The sequence below is a fragment of the Prionailurus viverrinus genome, chromosome C1, assembly GCF_022837055.1.
Source record: "Prionailurus viverrinus isolate Anna chromosome C1, UM_Priviv_1.0, whole genome shotgun sequence".
In the NCBI taxonomy this organism is placed as follows: Eukaryota; Metazoa; Chordata; class Mammalia; order Carnivora; family Felidae; genus Prionailurus; species Prionailurus viverrinus.
This window is the reverse complement of record NC_062568.1, coordinates 82,777,658-82,796,781: the sequence shown is the minus strand read 5'-3', so window position 1 is coordinate 82,796,781 and position 19,124 is coordinate 82,777,658. Positions and strand designations below refer to the sequence as shown.

The following is a 19,124-nucleotide window of genomic DNA, read 5'->3' as shown; positions in this document are numbered from 1 at the left end:
TAATTTCAGTTAGGAAGAAGGCTGTGTTGAAAATTAAAACAAGTAGTGAGATAGAGAATAAGCTAGAACACAGCTCTCTTTTATGTAAGACAGTTAGAGAAGGCCTCTGACAAGGTGGCATTTATCTGGGACCTGATGGATAAGAAGGAGTCAGCCATGTGAAGATTGGGAGGTATTCCAGGTAAACAGGTGGTGTAAAGGCCCAATGGGAAGATCAAGTTTAACAGAGAAGGACAGAAACAAGATCAATTATGTCCACACTAGAATCTAATAAGAATGTCATATCTTTTCCCAAAAAGTTACATGTTTTAACATGAATGTGATCACAGTGTAATTTCAAGTTTCAAGGACTACATAGTGGTTAGGAGCAGACTCTGGAGTGACGCTGTCCTCATTTAATCCTGCTCTTCCTTTTCTACCTGTGTTACCTTGGAAAAGTATACCTCAATATTCTAGTATATTATTACCTGTAACATGGTGATAATAATGGTACCTACCTCATACAGTTGTTATAAGAATTAAGTGAATTGACAGTTGTAAAACATTGGGACCTAAAAAATGCTTTTTCCTTAAAATAATTCCATCTTTTTTCTGTGACTATATTATATGAGAAAGATAATCTCTTTTGTTACATATTCTTAAAGGTTATTTCTGTTGATTCTGAGTATCCCATAATCATTCTAAGTATCTCATACTCAATTGAGTATCTGATACTCAATTCTGAGTATCCCTGTAGAAGAAGCCGGTTGTTTTAATTTTTCTACATCATAAATCACACAACAATGAACATTGTTATCATGCCACGAAAGTGATCCCCTGGGTGGCAGATTATGGGTGAACCTGTAAAATTCTTTCACTGACTGAAGCATCTATCTGTAAGAGGCATCCACATCTGGATTGGCTTTTCATGAGATTACTACCAAATAACATAGAAAAGTTATGCTATCAATTGCTGCCTTGCAGCTGAATTTATCCTGAAAATCATGCTTGGCTTGTACAGTATTTCCCCTTCAAAAGTTTTATAGAGTTGCCAAGAAAAAAAATCTCACAATTTACTATGAACACCCCTGCTCCCATATTACTGGCTCTTCTGAAAAATAGTCTATTTCTATTAAACTGATAGAAGTGGACGCACTGGCTATGAGGCAACAATTGTGAACAGATTTCTTGTAGCATCTTTGCCATTCTTCCATAATTTCATGTTTTAAAGTAAAGTTCGTACTGTTAAAATATCCTCTAAAAATATTATAAGCCTTCTATACTAAACTTTTAAACTATTCTATGGAAAATTGTTTGAGAAAAGTACTGAGTTTATAGAGAAAACTAGAGTAACTCAGAGCATCTGAAAATAGTTGGGGTCTTTGAAATGTGGCATTACTTTCTTTAAAAATAATAAAGAAATTTTCCAAACAAGTAAGCTTTTGTTTAATATATTGAATTCTGCAAATTTAAAGTTAATAATAAATATGATACACTTAATTCAAATTAAAATATGCAGAGGCAAATGTAGACGATATCCCTGTTAATTGATTGTTATCAGTTACTGAAGCTTTTAGGTAACCTCCACATTGTATTATGCAAAAGGAAGCATATGCTATGATCTATTTGGTCTAAATTAAGTTTATTAAATACAAATATCCATCTACTAACATGTATAGTCTTAAAAGTCTGAAGAATGAGCCTCTAAAAGGCACACAGTTGGCATCTACTAAATATTTATTAATTTGGGTTTTTATTCAGCTTTATGGAGATATATAAATGACAACATTATGTAAGTTTAAGGTGTACTTACTGAGTGATGGCTTGATATATGTATATATTATGAAATGATTACCACATTGAGGTTAGTTTACACATCTGTTATGTCACATAGTTAGCTCTGTGTGTGTGTGTGTGTGTGTGCGCGCGCATGGAGAACATTTAAAATCTACTCTCTTAACAACTGTCAATTATACAGTACAGTGTTAACTTATCGTAGTGTGCAATTGAGAACTTATTCATCTTATAATTAAAAGTTTGTACCTTTAACCAACCATTTCCCCATTTCCTCAGTCCCTGGTAACCACTCTCTGTTTCTAGGAGTTCTACTTTTTTAGATTCTACATATAAGTGAGGTCATGTAGTATCTGTCTTCTTCTCTCTGACTTCACTTAGCTTAACACCCTTAAGGTTCATCCATGTTGTCACATAGAGTAATATTTCCTTCCTTATTATGGCTGAATAGTTTTTCCATTGTGGATAGATATTTATATCTGTATCTATATCTGCATCCACATGTCGTTTTCTTCATCCATTCATCTGTCAACAGACTCTTAGGTTGTTGCCATGTCTTGGCTGTTGCAAATAATGTGGCAATGATCATGACTGGGTAGATGTCTCTTTGAAACTTAAAAAAAAAAGAAAGGCTTTATATTATAAATATGTATAGCTGCTAACTCAATAAACTTTTATTTTTCCTGACATGCATCACCAATGATGTATGCTTTTTATTCTTATGTCAATTTTGTTTATAGAAAACTGGGCACAAACCAGAAAGTGTGGATTTGTGTGGAGCACATATTGAATGGGCCAAGGAAAAATCAAGCAGAAAGAATGTCTTTCAGGTAAGAATGTTGCATTTATTAAATTTATTCCTATTCCTTCTAAATCTGAGCTTTCGATATGATACTTCCTTGTTGTGATGTTTTTATGTGCATGAACTAGTTGTTTGAAGGTCATTATGAAAAACTGATTTCTCTTCCTTCTTGAATTTTAGTTTGTTTTGTTGCTTTTCCCTGGTTACTGGTTGCTCTCTAAACAGAAAATATATAGTATGTGTTGATTAATTCACCCAAAGTCATTGACTGTTGCATTGTATTTGATAGTTGTTTGGGGTTCGAGCCTAGAGTGTTTGACTTAAATAGATATAGAACTTTCAGACATACACAAAATAACATTCACTAATTATGATAAACTTTTTGCATTCATTTCCATTCCTGCTTATAGTTATAAATTACATTTACCAGTGTAATTTAGAGGGATGGAAAGAGTTGAATAACTATAGAAATTGGATATTTTTGTATTGCATAATTTAATTTTTTGGGAAAAAATAACTATGATTAATAATTTCAATCATGTTCCTTTGAATGAAAAGAACCTGATGAGATTCTTGAAAGAAAGGAAATGAGAAAACTTAATATTTCATATATGATGTTACTAAAATCCCTTTGGCAATTAATAACTTTAAATTATGGAGGTTGATCTTTTTCTGTATTTATATGAGATTTAACTTTTATATTTCCAAAGTAACTAATAATTTTCTAGGTATATTTAGAATTTATATCATTTAGTAGCCATGGAACTTGATTATTATAATTACTAGATTAAATGTCTTCTAAGGCCATTTTGGCTCTTGAAGAAAGGTCGGTTCTGTTTTTAAATGTATCACTGAAGTTAATATAGTGGGTCGTATACAAGTGTAGATAGGTGACATATCCTAGCTGAACTCTCAGGGGAGAGAGAAACTGATCTCTGATTCTGCATTTCCTGGATGCTTATCCAGGTCTACCGAATAAACTGGACCCATGTTAACATTTCTAGAATAAATTATTTTGCATTCTACTTTTAGTCTATTCAGGCATTCATTTTTCATATGCTAGAGATTATTTCTTTTTACCAAAAGAGAGAAAGAAGAAACAAGAAAGAAAACTAAACCTACTTGCCTAGAAATCAAAGGACTAAAGCCAAAAGTGATTAAAGTGTGGATTTACAGAATCAAGGAAGAAAAATTAATTTTGGTTTGAAGTGAGGAATTGCAAATCAGTGATATAGTCTGTCTCCCAAATTTCTTACTCTTTTTGTTATTATGCGATAAATAAAAAATTAGAGGTTATATTTCTAGCTTCTATGATAAGCTAAATGATCAGTATGAGTAGCTCTGAACCAGGTTGGGTGAGTTAAGTGGTGTAGTTTTATTATGTATTATGAGCTTAGCATCCTAGTCTCCATGTCATAAACTAAAGACATTAAAATTTGACATTGACATAATTCTTGGACAATAAAAATTCTTGGAGTTGGTCTAAGGTAGCCTTTTAACTTCCTTCTGTTAATCTTCTGAGAAGTTAAGTAAGATCACAAAAGAGGAGAGTCAGGCATGTACAATGTATATAAGACTTCCAATACAGAAGAAAAATATTTATGCATAATTTTACATAGCTTTGTACATAATATACATAGATATATATTTAAACCACTGTATTGATGATGTGTATGATGATGTGTATTAATGACATGACATCAACCTTTCCTGAATATGACTGACTGCCTGTTGATAGAATTTGTCCTTGTTTTTCATATTTCTTAATGTAGGTACTTCCAGAGATATTTTAAAAAATTCTCACTTTTGGTAGCTTTTTGGTGAAAATATTGCCAGCTACTTTTGTTTGTAAGGTACCTGAGCAGTTTCTGGGGCTCCAGGGTTCCTTTTTCCAGCTTACCTCTTTTTGTCTTGTATCTTTGTAGTTTAGAGAAACAAGAAAGAGTTGATTATAAAGATGCTGTGAATAACAAAGCTAAAGAAAGATTCCAGTTTCATTTCTTGCTTCATTCTTTTTCGGGTGAATCATGTGGTTTTCTTATCATGCTGATATCTTTTCATCACCCAAACACATGAGTTTAGGAAAATTTACTAATACATATCCATAGATACAGACTATGAGGGCAAACCCTTTGAGAGGAACAATATAAATAGGTTTTATAGTTCTGTTGATGAAAAAGCATAGGGAAGGATTTGCCAGAGAGCTAAATCTAGATGACTCGCATCAATATTTGATTAGATACATTAGCTGGTCTAACTCTCAAATGATCAGAATAAACATGATTATATCTCAAAAACATGGTATTAAGGCATTGTTGGGTGTTTGAGTGTGTGTGTACAAGGGTTTCATTACCTACAGAATAATGAAGTGTTTCTTCCTGACTAAAGCAGACCATCACAGCTTCGGCTGATGTGCTACATCAGAAATAGCTTTAGAATTCCAAGTTTGAATTAAGCTTGGTGTTCAATCTCAGTGTATGAATTATAGATTACAGATAGCGAATGACTATTGAGATTTTTGGTTCAAGAAAAATCAAAGAAGAGCAAAATTAGAAATAATTTAAAATTTGAAAACTGTCTTTAAAAAGTTGATGGATTAGCAATTATATGCCACATAATTACACCGTCTGTAGAGAAGTTGAACTTAACATGAATAGGAAAACAAATAAAAAAAATTATGTGCCTGAAAGACTCAAAAGCCCACATGTGTGATGCAAAAAAAAACCAACAAAAAAAAAGGATTTAATTTGTCTCCTTAGTTTGTATATGCCCTTAGGACATTTAAGTTGTTCATTTTCTTTTTATATTATAAACCAAATTTCCTTCATAGCCAAAGTCTTATTAAACTAGATTCAGTCTTATGTGATTGGTACATGGTGATATAACAATGACAATATTAATTATGTACTAAGGTTTGGTGTCCAAGAACTCTCAGTAAATCTGAATGATGCTCACTGACTGAGTTCAAGAACATCTGCCTATTTTATGATAGAATAGTCTTTGGCCTAATTGGTACTTCTTAGTGGTAATGACATATTTAAAAAAATCATTAGCAGCTTCTATATTGAAGTACATATAGATAAGTCATTGTGTGTTTCAAATGTATAAATGTGATATCATGTATGTGTGTCTCTGTATATACCCGCGTCCTCTAGCTCAGCCTTAGGAAATAGAATGACCATTTCTGTACATGTGCACACAAACACACAAAGTCATGTTGTACTTATAAAAGGTCATACAAATTCTAAGTCATATTAGTTAATGTTCATTGCTGCTAACTTTTGTTTAATTCCGCATTTAACATAATTTTCAAGGACCATCACAAGTTTGGTAGAGCTTGAGAAAACATTTAGCAACTGAGTGATTTGTAATGAACTGTGGTCCGAGTTTTCTTAGTTAACTAAAGAGCAGCACTGGGTCTTATCAGGGAAAGAGTGAATAAAAAGATTTATGTTCAAATCGCATGTTTTAAACATTCCTGCTAAGTGCTAGTTTGCTCTTTGGTGTTTAGCCTGAAATTTAAAGCACTAAGGATTAAAAGGATTACAACATAATCTTAAATAATCCTAAATGTCATTTACAGAGAGATAGTTGTAATAACTAAATAAAACCATGTTGAAAGATGGCAATGTTGTCAGGCAGCATCCCTAACACACGCAGTGCTCTGTCACCTTCTTCTCTCTCCTCACCGATAATACCCTGCATGTACAAAGCGTTTCAATGAAAGTTCAACTGAGTAAATGGCTGCAAGGTAACTTAAAACAATAAGTAATTTTTTAAGCCATTAATATCTTCTTGTTTCAAAGTTCAAGGTGAAGAAAATTTTTCACTTAGATTTCCTTCCTTCCTTTGACTATCGGGCTGTCTCTGACTTGAAAATTTTTGAAAGTCAAGGGAAGGAATTCATGGCACAGCTATCAAATAGGTAGATGTGCTATCTCTAAAACTTTGACCACCTGCAAGAGCTACCCCCTTATTAAATATACGATGGTCCCAAGCACTGTAATTAATTCCAGGCCGTTTAGATTAACACATACATATTCTTTGCTCTTATCATGTAAATTAGGTTTGTCTCCTCATAGAAAATACAAAGAAAGAGACTATATAGCACACTGCTTTATATTTATTAAACCAGAGGACTGGACTCCTTTCCACCCTTTCAGTGGTTATTGCTAAGGCTAGATTCACATTCTTTTAGTTATTAAAAAAGAATTCATTGTCAAAAAAATTTAAGAAATAGTGTCCACAATATAGGCTCTGTACTCCAAGATGATTTCCAGAGTGTAGACTCTTTTTTCTTCTGTAAATAGGGGCAAAGAATAAGAAAGATACTCTCTGTTTCCTTGGTCCTTTTCATGACAACATACATGACAGTAGATGATTATTTATTTAAAATAATGAAATCATTTATCCTCTAAACGTTTACTGTTTTTCACAGCCAGACAGTGACTAGGCCTTTGTTTTTCTGAGTTTCTTTTAAAATAAAACTTAAAAAATATTGTTACTCATGAACATGCAGCAGACTCTTTTATAGATTGCATGCTTTAAATAAGATAATTCTACTATTAATGAATTATGCCTGGTTAGAACTATATCAATTGCCTGCTTGAAGGGCAGAAAAAAAAATTCAGTGACTCAACAAGATGAAAGTCTGTTTTCTTTCTCCAGCACGAATTTAGAACCTCAACAAAAATCATGGCTGAATTTCCTGGATTTGAGATTCTTTTTTAAATATGTAAATATATCTCAGGGGAACAGGTTCTGTCCCTAAAAAGTAAAGTAAATCTCAGAATAGATTTATCATTGCTCGTATTACCTTTTCTGACTTTGGTCGGGGTCTTCTGGCTATAATGTATATTAAACATATTCATGTAATATTTTCCATGGATATGCTTTACATTTAAACATAATTTGATTGCTCTTCCTGATCTGAATATGTCTTAGCTTAAAATGTTTAAGTACTACTTAAGTTTATTAATGCGAAGATAATTTAATAACATCTTGGAAAATGTCATTTTAAGCCAAAAGAAAAACTACTGGTATTTTGCTTTTATCCATTTCCTTCTGTTAAAAGTGGTGGTTTAAAATAAATCTGAGCTTTTACCAGTTTTCTCTTTCATTTTTCAATGCTTGTAGTTAGACTAAATGCAAAAGGATGATTCTTCTACATTCATATATGCATTAGATTTCGAGTAAAGCTGGTTTCACTTTAGAGAATTACTCACAGTATCTTAAAAGGCATGGCATTAAAAATAAACCAGAGTAAGAGCAGCATTAATGTCTAATACAGTTGTTTTTTTTGCTTTCTAGCTTGTCCCAATCATTTTATCTACCTATTAGATATTCATCCATCATTCAGAAGGTGCAGCAGAGAGAGCACGAGAGTCTGGGGACGTGTGTTCCAGTTTGGGCTATGTCAGTTGTAACTTTATGTAAAACCCAGGGCAGGATCCCTCCTCCAACTTATAGTTTTTTACACCAAGGCAATAAGAGATAACAGTCCTTTCCTCACCTGCCTCCCATCTGTGTAGATGTTAAAATGAGGCAGTCTGGCAGTTAAGCATCTGACTTCAGCTCAGGTCATGATCTTGTGGTTTTTGTGGGTTCAAGCCCCGTGTTGGGCTCTGTGCTGACAGCTCAGAGCCTGGAACCTGCTTCAGATTCTGTGTCTCCCTCTCTCTCTGCCCCTACCCTGTTCTCTCTCTCTCTCTCTCTCTTTCTCAAAAGTAAACATTAAAAAAATGAAACAATCTGTATTTGAAGGTGATTCCAAAAGAAAAATTTTAATATAAATACAGCCAGGTATTATGCATCTGTTAATCATGTCGTCTCACAAAGCTTTGAGGGAAATTCCAGATGTGGATTTTGGAAGAATCTGGGTAGGAGAGACCAATATCTGTAAAATACAATTCAAGATTTGTGTTCCTCTTCTGTTCTCTGTACTGCCTTGTGAACTTAACCAAAAGACTAAGATTTAATTCCTTGGGTAAAAATCTTTTTATTTATTTTGCAGCTAAGGATATGTGTCCTCAAACCTTATGGAAATAATTTTGAATATTCTATTCTTATAAATAGTGTAATTAATGTAATATCCAACCAACATTAGTTAATTAATGTCTTATCCCAGTAAATACTTGAATAAAAGCATTTTGCCTTGAAAGGCTCTACCAAGCCATTGGCAGCAACTTGAAAAGGGGACCTGGGGTCCAGTAACTGTGCCTAAAAATGAAAGAGAGGCAATGGTAACTCCCTTTATTCCCCTATTGAGATATCAGGACCATACTTATTTTCTTATTCAACGGGAAAGAGATGTGATTATTTTACTGATTTTGCCTTTATTTTTGCCAGTGGGATTGCACAGAAGAATTTTGATGAATGGAGTGATATAATTTTATAATTGAGGCTTTGATTTAGGAATATTAATGTCAGGGGTGTATGAGATTTACAACAAAGGAAAGAGCCTGGGGGAAGGAAATAAAATTGAATCTTAAGAATATAAGGTGAGACTTAAGAATGTTTTGTGAGCCTGACTAATAAAAGGAGAAACAGAAACTGGTTGATGTGTGGAAAATACACCATCAGTAAAGAACATGCCTCTTAGTTCAGGCCATGTGACTTGGGGACCACTGTCCTTTTGAAGGTTCAATTTTTGAGGACTAAAGCTCTTGTAAAATAAAGTCTCAAGTATAGAATTAAGATACTGATAAACTGAATGTATTATTAGAGGAAACAATACCAAGTGTATGTTGTCTGATGACTCCATGAAGCTTAGTGGCCTATGGGTGAATGTGCTCCTTTTCACAGCTTCTTTTTTCTACTCACTACTAAAGGACATAATGTGATCTTGTTGTAGTCATTTTTTTTTTTGAACTACAATCAGAGCAGAATGCAACAGGATGACAGTAAAGATTCACAACAACCATATCAGTAGACGTTAGTACCAAATTAGCCAAGGGAACCAAGATTTTAAGATTCCAAAATAAAATAAATCAAAATTTAAAGAAAAAATATGAAAATGTCAACTTGGTTTCCTGTGCTTCTGACATTTTAGTGGAAGGATGGATGCATGTGGCCTAATGAGCTTAGATCACTGGTTAGCTCCCTTCACATTGTCTTCTGGAGCTTCTGGCTCTGTTTGCTCAAAGATAAGAGCTGTGCATTTGGAATAAATTCTGGATTTTAATTGGACACCGGTCTAACTTCAACATGCTTTTCTTCATTTAGTGACATGATGTAAGTCCCCTCTTTTCATGGAACATACTCTGCTCCTTGAAGTTTTGATAGGATCAGTGTGATGGTCACTATGCCATGCATAGGTTGACAGTGCAGTTCCCTACGTTCACATAACCAAAGTGAGGCTAACTGAGCTACATAGGATTGAACCTTGGACTTCAAACCATACGTATGCGCCTCAGCAAAAGCAGGCACAGTCAGGGACTTCATGAGATCGAAATAGATTGACCAAGTGTTATGGTTTTTCTATTTGTGACTTTCATCTTGTAGAGTCCAGAAGATATTACATGGATACTGTCAAGATAACATTCAAACCACTGGATCTCTTTTTTATGTATGTTTCAAAACTCTGATATTTTTAAGAGGAAGCAGCCATGTTTATTTCATGCTGAGTATGATTTTTTTTAATAGCAAACAGGCTTCTTCCAGAAAAAGGAACGATTTAATCCCTAAAGCTGGTACATAATAGATGGGGCCAGTAAATGGTATCACATTTTACAGCTTGTCCATAAGGATGACACAGGGTAAAATAAAATTGAGTGCTTTTGGATAGCGTAGGATCACTGGCAGATAAATAGCCAATGCCATTCAGTTTTTAAAAACATAAGGTAATGAGGCTGGATCTGAAGGCAAGAGAAAAAATGTATATATTCACAGTGTTTATATGCACAAGCCACTGAGCAGGAGAAAAATCTGGGCAGTGGTGAGCAGACCTCTCAAACCTCAGAGCAATGTTTAAGGGAGTATAAGAAAATAACAAAGCAGGCATCCATAAACAAAGGTTTGAAATGAACACAAGGGGGGAAAAAAGCAAAAAACTAAGTCTAAGATGAAAGGAAAATGCCAGCACTCATACAGAATTGGAGAGGCCACTTGTAGAATCTATGCATAGAATCTCTCAATATATGAGTTAAATGTGTTACTAAAAATTTGGTGGAAAATAAATATTCAAAAGCAAAAACATAAAGCACTGCAGAAGATTGAAAGATTCTTGGTATTTGAAGGAGAGAGGAGGCTGCTCTAAATTTTATCTTAACAAAACAGGATGTTGAGAGATGACCTAAGTGAAAGAATGAAATAAAATGCCTGATGTTGGGGAGAAATCAGGAAGGGAGCTGTTTGAACTGTTGGCAGATAACAGATCAGATAATGACCAAGAAAGGAACATTCACATTGAGGGTTTAGATGATTTCTGTTTTAGAAGAGCACTATTAGATTCTTGGCTTTAGTCCCACCAATTTGCCTAACATTTTATTTCCAGCACTGGGGAAATTCTACAGTCTGACTTCCTTGGTGAACGTGTGCAAACCCAAAACTTAAGTGGCAAAATTAACAAATTGCTGCCAACTCCTGCAAAAGGGAAAGAAATGCTGATATGCTTGTGGAGGGGTGTGTGTGTGTGGGGGGGGGGGGTTGTTGCCCTGGACCTTGATAGTTTTTGTGTTTCTTTTTTTAACTTGAATTTAAGCAATGCTTCATTTTTTAAAATTCGAACACCCATGATCAAGTAGAAGACAAGCTTCTGATATTTGAGATCTGTGGTAGATTTGAAATCAGTTCGTAGCAAGGGAGGTTATGAACACACTCCTTTGATGAGTAGGATGTACCAATGAGGGTGGCAGGAAATTATGTGAAACCCTTCTCTTTTGACAGCTACACTGGAACATTTACAACCACAGATGTTATTTGTCCATCAGAAAGGAAAATATTTGTTTCAAGCCACAGGCATTTTCTACCACAATATCAAAATGAAATTCAACAGCGCTTTAATGTTTCATGAGTAAGAAAATAAATATTTTGGGGGGCCCAAATACTAGAAAGCAAATAGTCCCCAGAAAATATAACCAGTGACATAAAAAAATGGCTGACTTCATTATGAACAAATCTGTCCTTTCACTAAAGTAAGGATTGTTCTATTATTAACATAGGAAATCTTAGATGGACTGTGCATAATGCTGCATTATTCATAAAAGCATTGCTGCCATCTGGTGGCTAGTTGGCGTTTCAGCACTGACTTCGCTGGTTTGATTTTGGCTGGGTGCTTTGGCAAGGTATTCAAGGGAGGGCTTTCTTTATGTGGTAAAATATAAACATGAAATCCCCTGGCCCTAAATATCATTCATCTGACGGCAGTCCTTGTTCTATGTCCTGTCATCGAATGAAGGATTCAGGGGGAGGTAATCTTTTGTCCTGAACAAGCATATTAGTATATGGTTTATTTAAGGAATTTACTCTTGGCTATTACTGACTGATTAATTTCATAGATACTCATTTCTGTTAGCAAATAAATATGTAGTCAAATATTAGAAAGATTTATTAAATCTAAAGATACACTGTATTTATGAAATAAGAATATACCTGAGATACTATAAATCCCTTATCAGGATCCCAGCATGAATTTTTTTTGTTACCATTCACTGAGTCTGATTTTGGAAATAACACAATTTACAATTTCAAAAGAGAAAAATGTATAAGACTTCATAAAACTCAAGCTTTCTTCCCAGTCATTCAATTGTTATATTAAAGAAGTCTGCATAATTGTTAATGACTTAAGAAACTTATGAATTCCTCTTTCTTCATTGATTTACAAATTAAATGACAAATATTATTCAGCTAAAGTGCATATTTTATTTAAAATAAAAGAGTTAAAATGTAATTTAAGAAATTTTGATGGTTCTCAAGCATCAGTGCATTAACACATTTTTAATCAGAAGCAATAAGTTTATCTTTGCAATTTTAGTATATATTTTAAGTTTTTAATAACTGTAGAATGTCTCTTTTTACATAGTGAAAATCCTGATCCTTAAGGTGGATATTCATACAGATCACAGGTCTTTGAAGAGTATAGGAGATAATGAGTTAAAATTGCCCTAAGAGGAAAGTTGAAGTTTAATCCTGGATATACTCAGGGATGATATTTAATAGTTAATATTCAGTTTCTAGTGAATATTTGCCTATATTATTAAGCCCTTTATGATTTAGTAAAAGTCAGATAACAAAGAGGCATTGCACTAAATTTAGAGAGAATTATAATAATGAATGAATATTACTCTGTGCAGGATAACTTGTAAATGCCTATTTTTAACATTAGACTGTGGATTTTATTTTTTCTCAGTTAAGATTTTCACTGGGAATGCATACTTGGTATTACCCTTGTTACTAGCTTCTTTTGCCACTTCAAATGTTTCCTTCCTCACAACATTTCATTTGACTCATGGAAGAACATTGCTCATCTTTCCTGGGAAGATTGCTCAATTCCTCACCCTTACTCTGTCTATTCAGGAAGAGGATGTAAAAAAGACAACAGCAACAACAACAGTAACACCTTAAATCAATAATGATTGTGCCCCTGTCTCTTTCATCTATCAGTATAAAATCTCAAATGGATTATTCTTCTAACGGACTTGGATACAGCCCTATGGTGGTTTCTGACGGCTCCATACCAGAGATAGTAGCTTTGGTCAGGATGCCCCAGGTTGTATTCATAAATTGCTAATGTTTGTTTCAATAACATTTCTTTTTGGCAGCTTTTACAGCTACTTAACACTAAATTCCCATCTAATTAGGAGGATCATTCATATACTGCAATGAATGATGTCACCTTAAATCCTTTAGTATGTAATTGCTAAATGTTATATTTTATAGCTGGGCATTTGATGGTGTATTTGTTTATGCTAAATTTTATGACAGTGACAGCTGTATCTCAGTGGAGGAATGATCCTTTCCTTTCAGAGGAAGCTGGTTTTGAATTCTCTTCAAGCAAATAGTATTGCCATATATGCCCTCAGGCTAGACTGGGTTCCCCATCAAAGCAAAGTTTGAGACTAGGAATTGTGCAACTAGTTTATTTAGAAGGTAATCCCAGAAAGCAAGAATTTAGTTTAGTAAGAGTAAAACGAAGAAGGGAGAAAAGGCAATACAGGACCATTATGGAGTTGGTCACAGAGTGGCCAGGATGCTTGTCAGGAGTTTTCACCCAAGGATTGATAGGACGAAGCATTTGTCCATCAGCTTTTCTCCTCTTTGGTTATGATTGCCTCTAGGATAGGATACTGTCTTTAAATCTTGTGGACTTTTAGGCTGCACATGTATGGGTGTTCCCAGAAAGCTCCTTCAGGTGTCCCACTGCATAGACTCAGAATATCCATGGCAGAAAGTGCAAGATAAGTAGTGATGCTTGAGGGACGATGCAGTCAGTACATAGGGATTTGGGCCCACACAGAATTGTTTACACCAGTTGCAGCTGGAGTCACAGTAAAGGCAAAAAGATGTAAAGCAGGACACAAGAAGTATCTGATACAATCCTCCTTGCAATACTCAAAATGACTTGTACCTCACATTAAGTCTAATCCATTGTTGAGTCTTTAAGATGGTGGCTGAGATCCATCACTACAAGAAAGCTGATAAAAAAAAAGTTTTAGTGGCTAACGTTACATTCTTCCACTGTAGCAGTGTCTGAGGCCATATTTGATATTCATCTTCCACCTTCTCTGCCACTCATTCTAGATTTTTCTCACTATCAGTCAGGCCTGTAACTAGTCTGTTGTGTTTGCCTCATGCAGTAAATAAGACCTTCATACCGGAGAGACCCGAATCCTTAATTTTTTGACATGGCCAGGCTCTGTTCACTGAACTTGAAAGTTCACTGCTCTCATGAGGCATGGAAACACCTAGAGACAAATCAGTGAATCTCCTGAGTTCCTGAATCATTTCTCCTGACCCCATTGTGCAGAAGCTACCTGACCTTCTCATTTTAATTAGGGCCAATTATCCCTGAATGTAGTAGCTATTTGTTTGCCTGCTGGTCAACATCTTTAGTATCCATAGTTACCAAGCAATGGCCATAGCTTTAAGTTGAGTGATACCGCTACTAGTCCCTGTTAAAGGCAAATCTATTTCCCATTCCCAAAACAACAATTTTTAATTCAGCAAAAGTTGAAAAACTTAGAAGCATAGATACTACAAGTGGGTTATCAACAGAAGCAACTCCTCCTTCTACCTCTTGGTCCTTAGATCCATAAATTCTAGTTTTGGGGACACTGTAACATGTTTCAGATATTAATTCAGATATAATTCCAACATTATAGTTGGAATGTAACACCCCAATCAAACAGGGTCTTTTCCCCAAGCTGCTATCATAACTGGAGTCATTCCATTATTCTGTTAGGTTGATTACTTCTATTAATGTGTTATTTACTAAGAACAGTGGATCCCAGGATCGTGTGTCCAGCATTGTACTTCCTTCACTTCCTTGGTTTGAGAAAATGTTGTGAATAATCTTCTGTTGCAGAATTGGGCTTTCTTATGGGGTGGGGGCAGACAGAGGCATCAAAGGCAAAGAAGGCAAACCCATATCCAGAGCTGATATCAATTCCAGTGAGAATGAATCACTGTTCCCCTGAGGATGGAAAGGGTCTGTTATAGTCAGTTTGCCATTAGGCACCTGGCTGGTCTCCTACCTCTGTTGGAGAGTGCCTACCTCTGTTGTGAGAAGACTAAGCAATCAGCAGCAGTTACATCAGAGAGTACATCAGAGAGTTAAATCAGAGAGTTAATCAGTCTTGGTGAGAGGGAGACATTCTGTTGGGTGCCTGCATGGTCTCCATCCCTGCCACTATGGTCACTCCATTCATGAGCCTACTTTGCAAGTTCTGAGTGGCTAAAGCAGAGGCTAGAGGACTTTGACTGATTAGACAATCTGGTATACTGCCTTACTCTCTGGTAAACATTAAAACGTTAAGATGAAACAAACATTTGCATGCTCTTTGCTCACTCCCATGAGTCTGATGACATTTGCCAGACTTAGTTGTCTCCAGTCTTCCAGGCTGTCTCCTTCTAGTCCTCTAACTTACCAGCAAAACCATTCTCCACTTTCTTTTTCTAGAAATCAGTCTATATCCTTATCTCAGGCTACTCTACTCTCTACAACCAAAGTTTATTGCTTCTATCTCTTCCTGAGGAATTATCCTCCTGTTCTATAGGGTGACTGACCCGAGGGTAGGCCTATGGTATAACTACAGTCCATTTTTTGGTGCTCATCAGTGTATTAAATTGAACCATTCATGAATCAGGCTTCAGTTTTTAATTTTTCATCAGCTGGCTTTCAAGGAACCTCCATGAGGCTATAGGTGAAAGCTTCAGGCGAGGCCCTGGGAAAACAGTGATAGATAAAATGGGAGTTTCAGCCATATATTCATGTAACTTGCTTAGGCACTCTGGACCTGCTTGGACCAAATTCTGAAAATACAGCATGTCTATCCATGGGTTGTTGCCCCAAAGTACATTTATGTGGATTTGGCAATACCCAGCTCATCATAGTCACTTGATGTACTGTCATAAGTCACTCAGTCTCTATTCTGACCCAATAATAGGCCAGGAGCTACTTCTCAATGGTGATGATTTGTTTACTACAGGAGGTAAAGTCTTCAGAACCCAGGAGTCTTTGCTATGAGGCTCACATTTTACTCTGCCACAAACTCCACAACAAATTATACCCTAATTCATCATTAGATATTCTGTCATAAGGACCTGAGTCAAGGAGCTTGCATCATAGCCTGGACTTGCTGAAGGCACTGATAAGTTATGGATAACTACCCTGCTGTATGAAAGATATCCAGAAATATGCCTACTGCCCAACATATTGACTTACCTTGGTAATGTGGATCCAGGACTTGTGGTTGTATTTCTATATGAGAATATCTAAGTGCAACGCAGATTCCTGATTATAAGCAAATAAACACTTGTTTTAAGCCACTAAATTTTGGGCTAGTTTGTTGCAGAACAACAGCTAATTGAAACAAGTAATATATCTACAAGTAGAATTCAATAGCTTGATTTTTATGAAAAATGATGATGTAGTTGAAAGTAAATTTCAACCTGTATACAAGGCCTTTTAAAAGGTTATGGAACCACAGTTCATGATGTCAGTTTCTAGTAATCAATTACCAAGCAATGGTTCCTTACAAGGTTGTAGAGCAAAACTAGGTAGTGGCATTTCATCTGGTCATGTGCCTTTTCTGTTACACAGTTTGTTTATAGAAATAGATGCCTAACAAAGTTAACTTCCAGGAAAGATGCCAGGTTACACAGAACCATACCAGAGTCTTAGAATCACTTTGGGCTTTCACCCAAAGTTTTTGCAACATTAGGTGGAGGCAACATAATTTGGCTTGAAAAGTTACAAGGGAAAAAATGACAGCAAATGCTCATGGAACAGCATGTTCAGAGTCTTCAAGATAGTATCTTTCTTGGCTTCTTAAAAATCAGAGAGTTTGTATGCCCATGCTATTTTTTTAACATAGTCTGGACCACCAGGATCCAGGGCTGTCACAGGTCATTGTTAGATCAGCAACTATAGAGGTTCTAACCCAAAAATTGAGATGTAAGACATAAGAGCAGATAAAGCTACAGTTGGGAAATCTAAATATAGCCAAAAAGTTTTGGCACTTCAAGACTTTCTGTGAGAAAAAAAAGAAATTTGATTTCTGTGCTGCTGATGGAAAAGCTCACAAATGACCTAAGAAAACTATACATGACTGTTTTCACTGCAAATAATGTTTTTTTTATTTGTTCCTAAAAGTTGAAAACGACCCTCCATGTTAAAAACCATTAGTTCAGAAAAACGTGAAGACCACATTGCTTTGGGTTTTGGAATAAAATTTTCTAGCAATTTCTTTAATCTTGAAAAATTTCCACATAAAAAGTGCCATTATTATTTCTGAGAACTTTCAGAAGATGTTTATTTGTGTAAGGTAAATGTGCAATTTCCATACCTGCCTCCATCAATATAATTTTTAGTTTTTCTCTTCCCAAAATATGTTAATAAGAGAGTTTAATTCATTGATTTCTTCCTGGAGTTTTTTTTTCCCTAACAGAATTAAACCCAAAGATAAACATAGTGTATTCATATTAAAGCTGCATGATACTGTGACTATTCTGTCTCGGATTAAAATTTTATTTGAATTATCTAATTAAATTAAAATTTAAAATTTTAACAAAGTTTATTATTTCCAAATCTGTGTTAAGTTAACTTCAGGAACAGAAACTGATGAAAAACAGGAGATAAAATTATTCAGTTACATCAAAGCCGAGGTTTTAAATGGTACTTTTTTCATAGATATTTTAAAAGTTGTGTGTGCAGTTATTATTTTTTCACAGTATTGAGTAGAACTCCAGAATCTTGGAAAAAGTCAGTTTTCAAAAATGTCTAATTTATGTTTAAGAAATTGGATAACACTCAACTATTTCCCATTTATTCCTATTATGGCCCTTGTTTCACAGTTTGTTTTATTTTATTTTGGTTTTTTTTTCACAGTTTATTTTAAATCAATTTTCCCACCCCATATAAAATGCCATTTTGATAGCACATGTTACTTTATCTTCTAAAGCCAAGCGAAATTATTTTTTCCAGTGTAATACAAATCAAATCCTGAAAATGTCTTTGATTGGAGAAAGTAGCGGAGATATTTTTCAAATTCAAAATCTAAGAAAGGAAGTAATATTTGGATTATGCAGAGTACTTACTTGCTATTGGTGAATCCTACTAACTTTTCTGAAACACAAAACAGGGCAAACTAAAAGTAGTCAATAGTTGCCACTGTAAGGAAGCAGATTGCTTTTACAAAAGACATGGTTTGGAAATGATATACATCTATGATTCCTAATTCATGTTTATTACTTATTTTGTTCACTTAATGTATGAATGTGTTAAGTTTACTTATTAAAGGGGAAATATTTCTGAGACAGTAATGATTTTCTACTTCAATGAATCCAATCTGAAACAGAAGCGGAGAAACATTAGAGGGACCATTTACATTATTTTATGTAGGGTTTCCACTGTATGGACAAAATCCTTATACTTAATGTTTTTCATGGACTTTGCTCAGTATTCACTCATATTTCCAAACAAATAAAAGATATATAATAATGTAATGAAGAAAATTTTAACAAAATAATACAAAGGACCAAATGTCATCAGGGTTTTGCTTTACTATAATTCAACTGATGTTTCCTCTATCAGCAAAGATAGGGTAAGGTCACTCTTTAGGAACAAACTTTTGTTGTTCAGCCCTATGCTGTCTTCACTCTGAGTTCCATGTTGATGGAACTGAGATAGGACAGACTGCATGCTAGCCTTTAAATCTCCTACCTCGCATATATCATGTCTATCTTCATTTCATGAGACTAAGGGAGTCAGAGAGTCAGCATAGCACAGGTGTAGAACCTTCCCATACACAGGGCGGCTGCAGGGAGAGGCCTGGGCAAAAAGGGTAACTAGTAATAGGTCCTACCACAATCCCTGCCCAACTAGACACTC

The 19,124-nt window shown here is 34.9% G+C and overlaps 1 protein-coding gene across 2 annotated transcripts in view; it reads left to right on the top strand.

The window, feature by feature from the left end:
* Nucleotides 1-19,124, top strand: part of ARHGAP15 (Rho GTPase activating protein 15) — a 639,654-nt gene that overhangs the window by 143,369 nt on the left and 477,161 nt on the right. For both annotated transcript variants that reach the window (XM_047872568.1, XM_047872569.1), the window contains one exon: nucleotides 2,514-2,603. In XM_047872568.1, coding sequence (XP_047728524.1) covers nucleotides 2,514-2,603 — 90 coding nt within the window. The remainder of the gene's footprint in view (nucleotides 1-2,513; nucleotides 2,604-19,124) is intronic.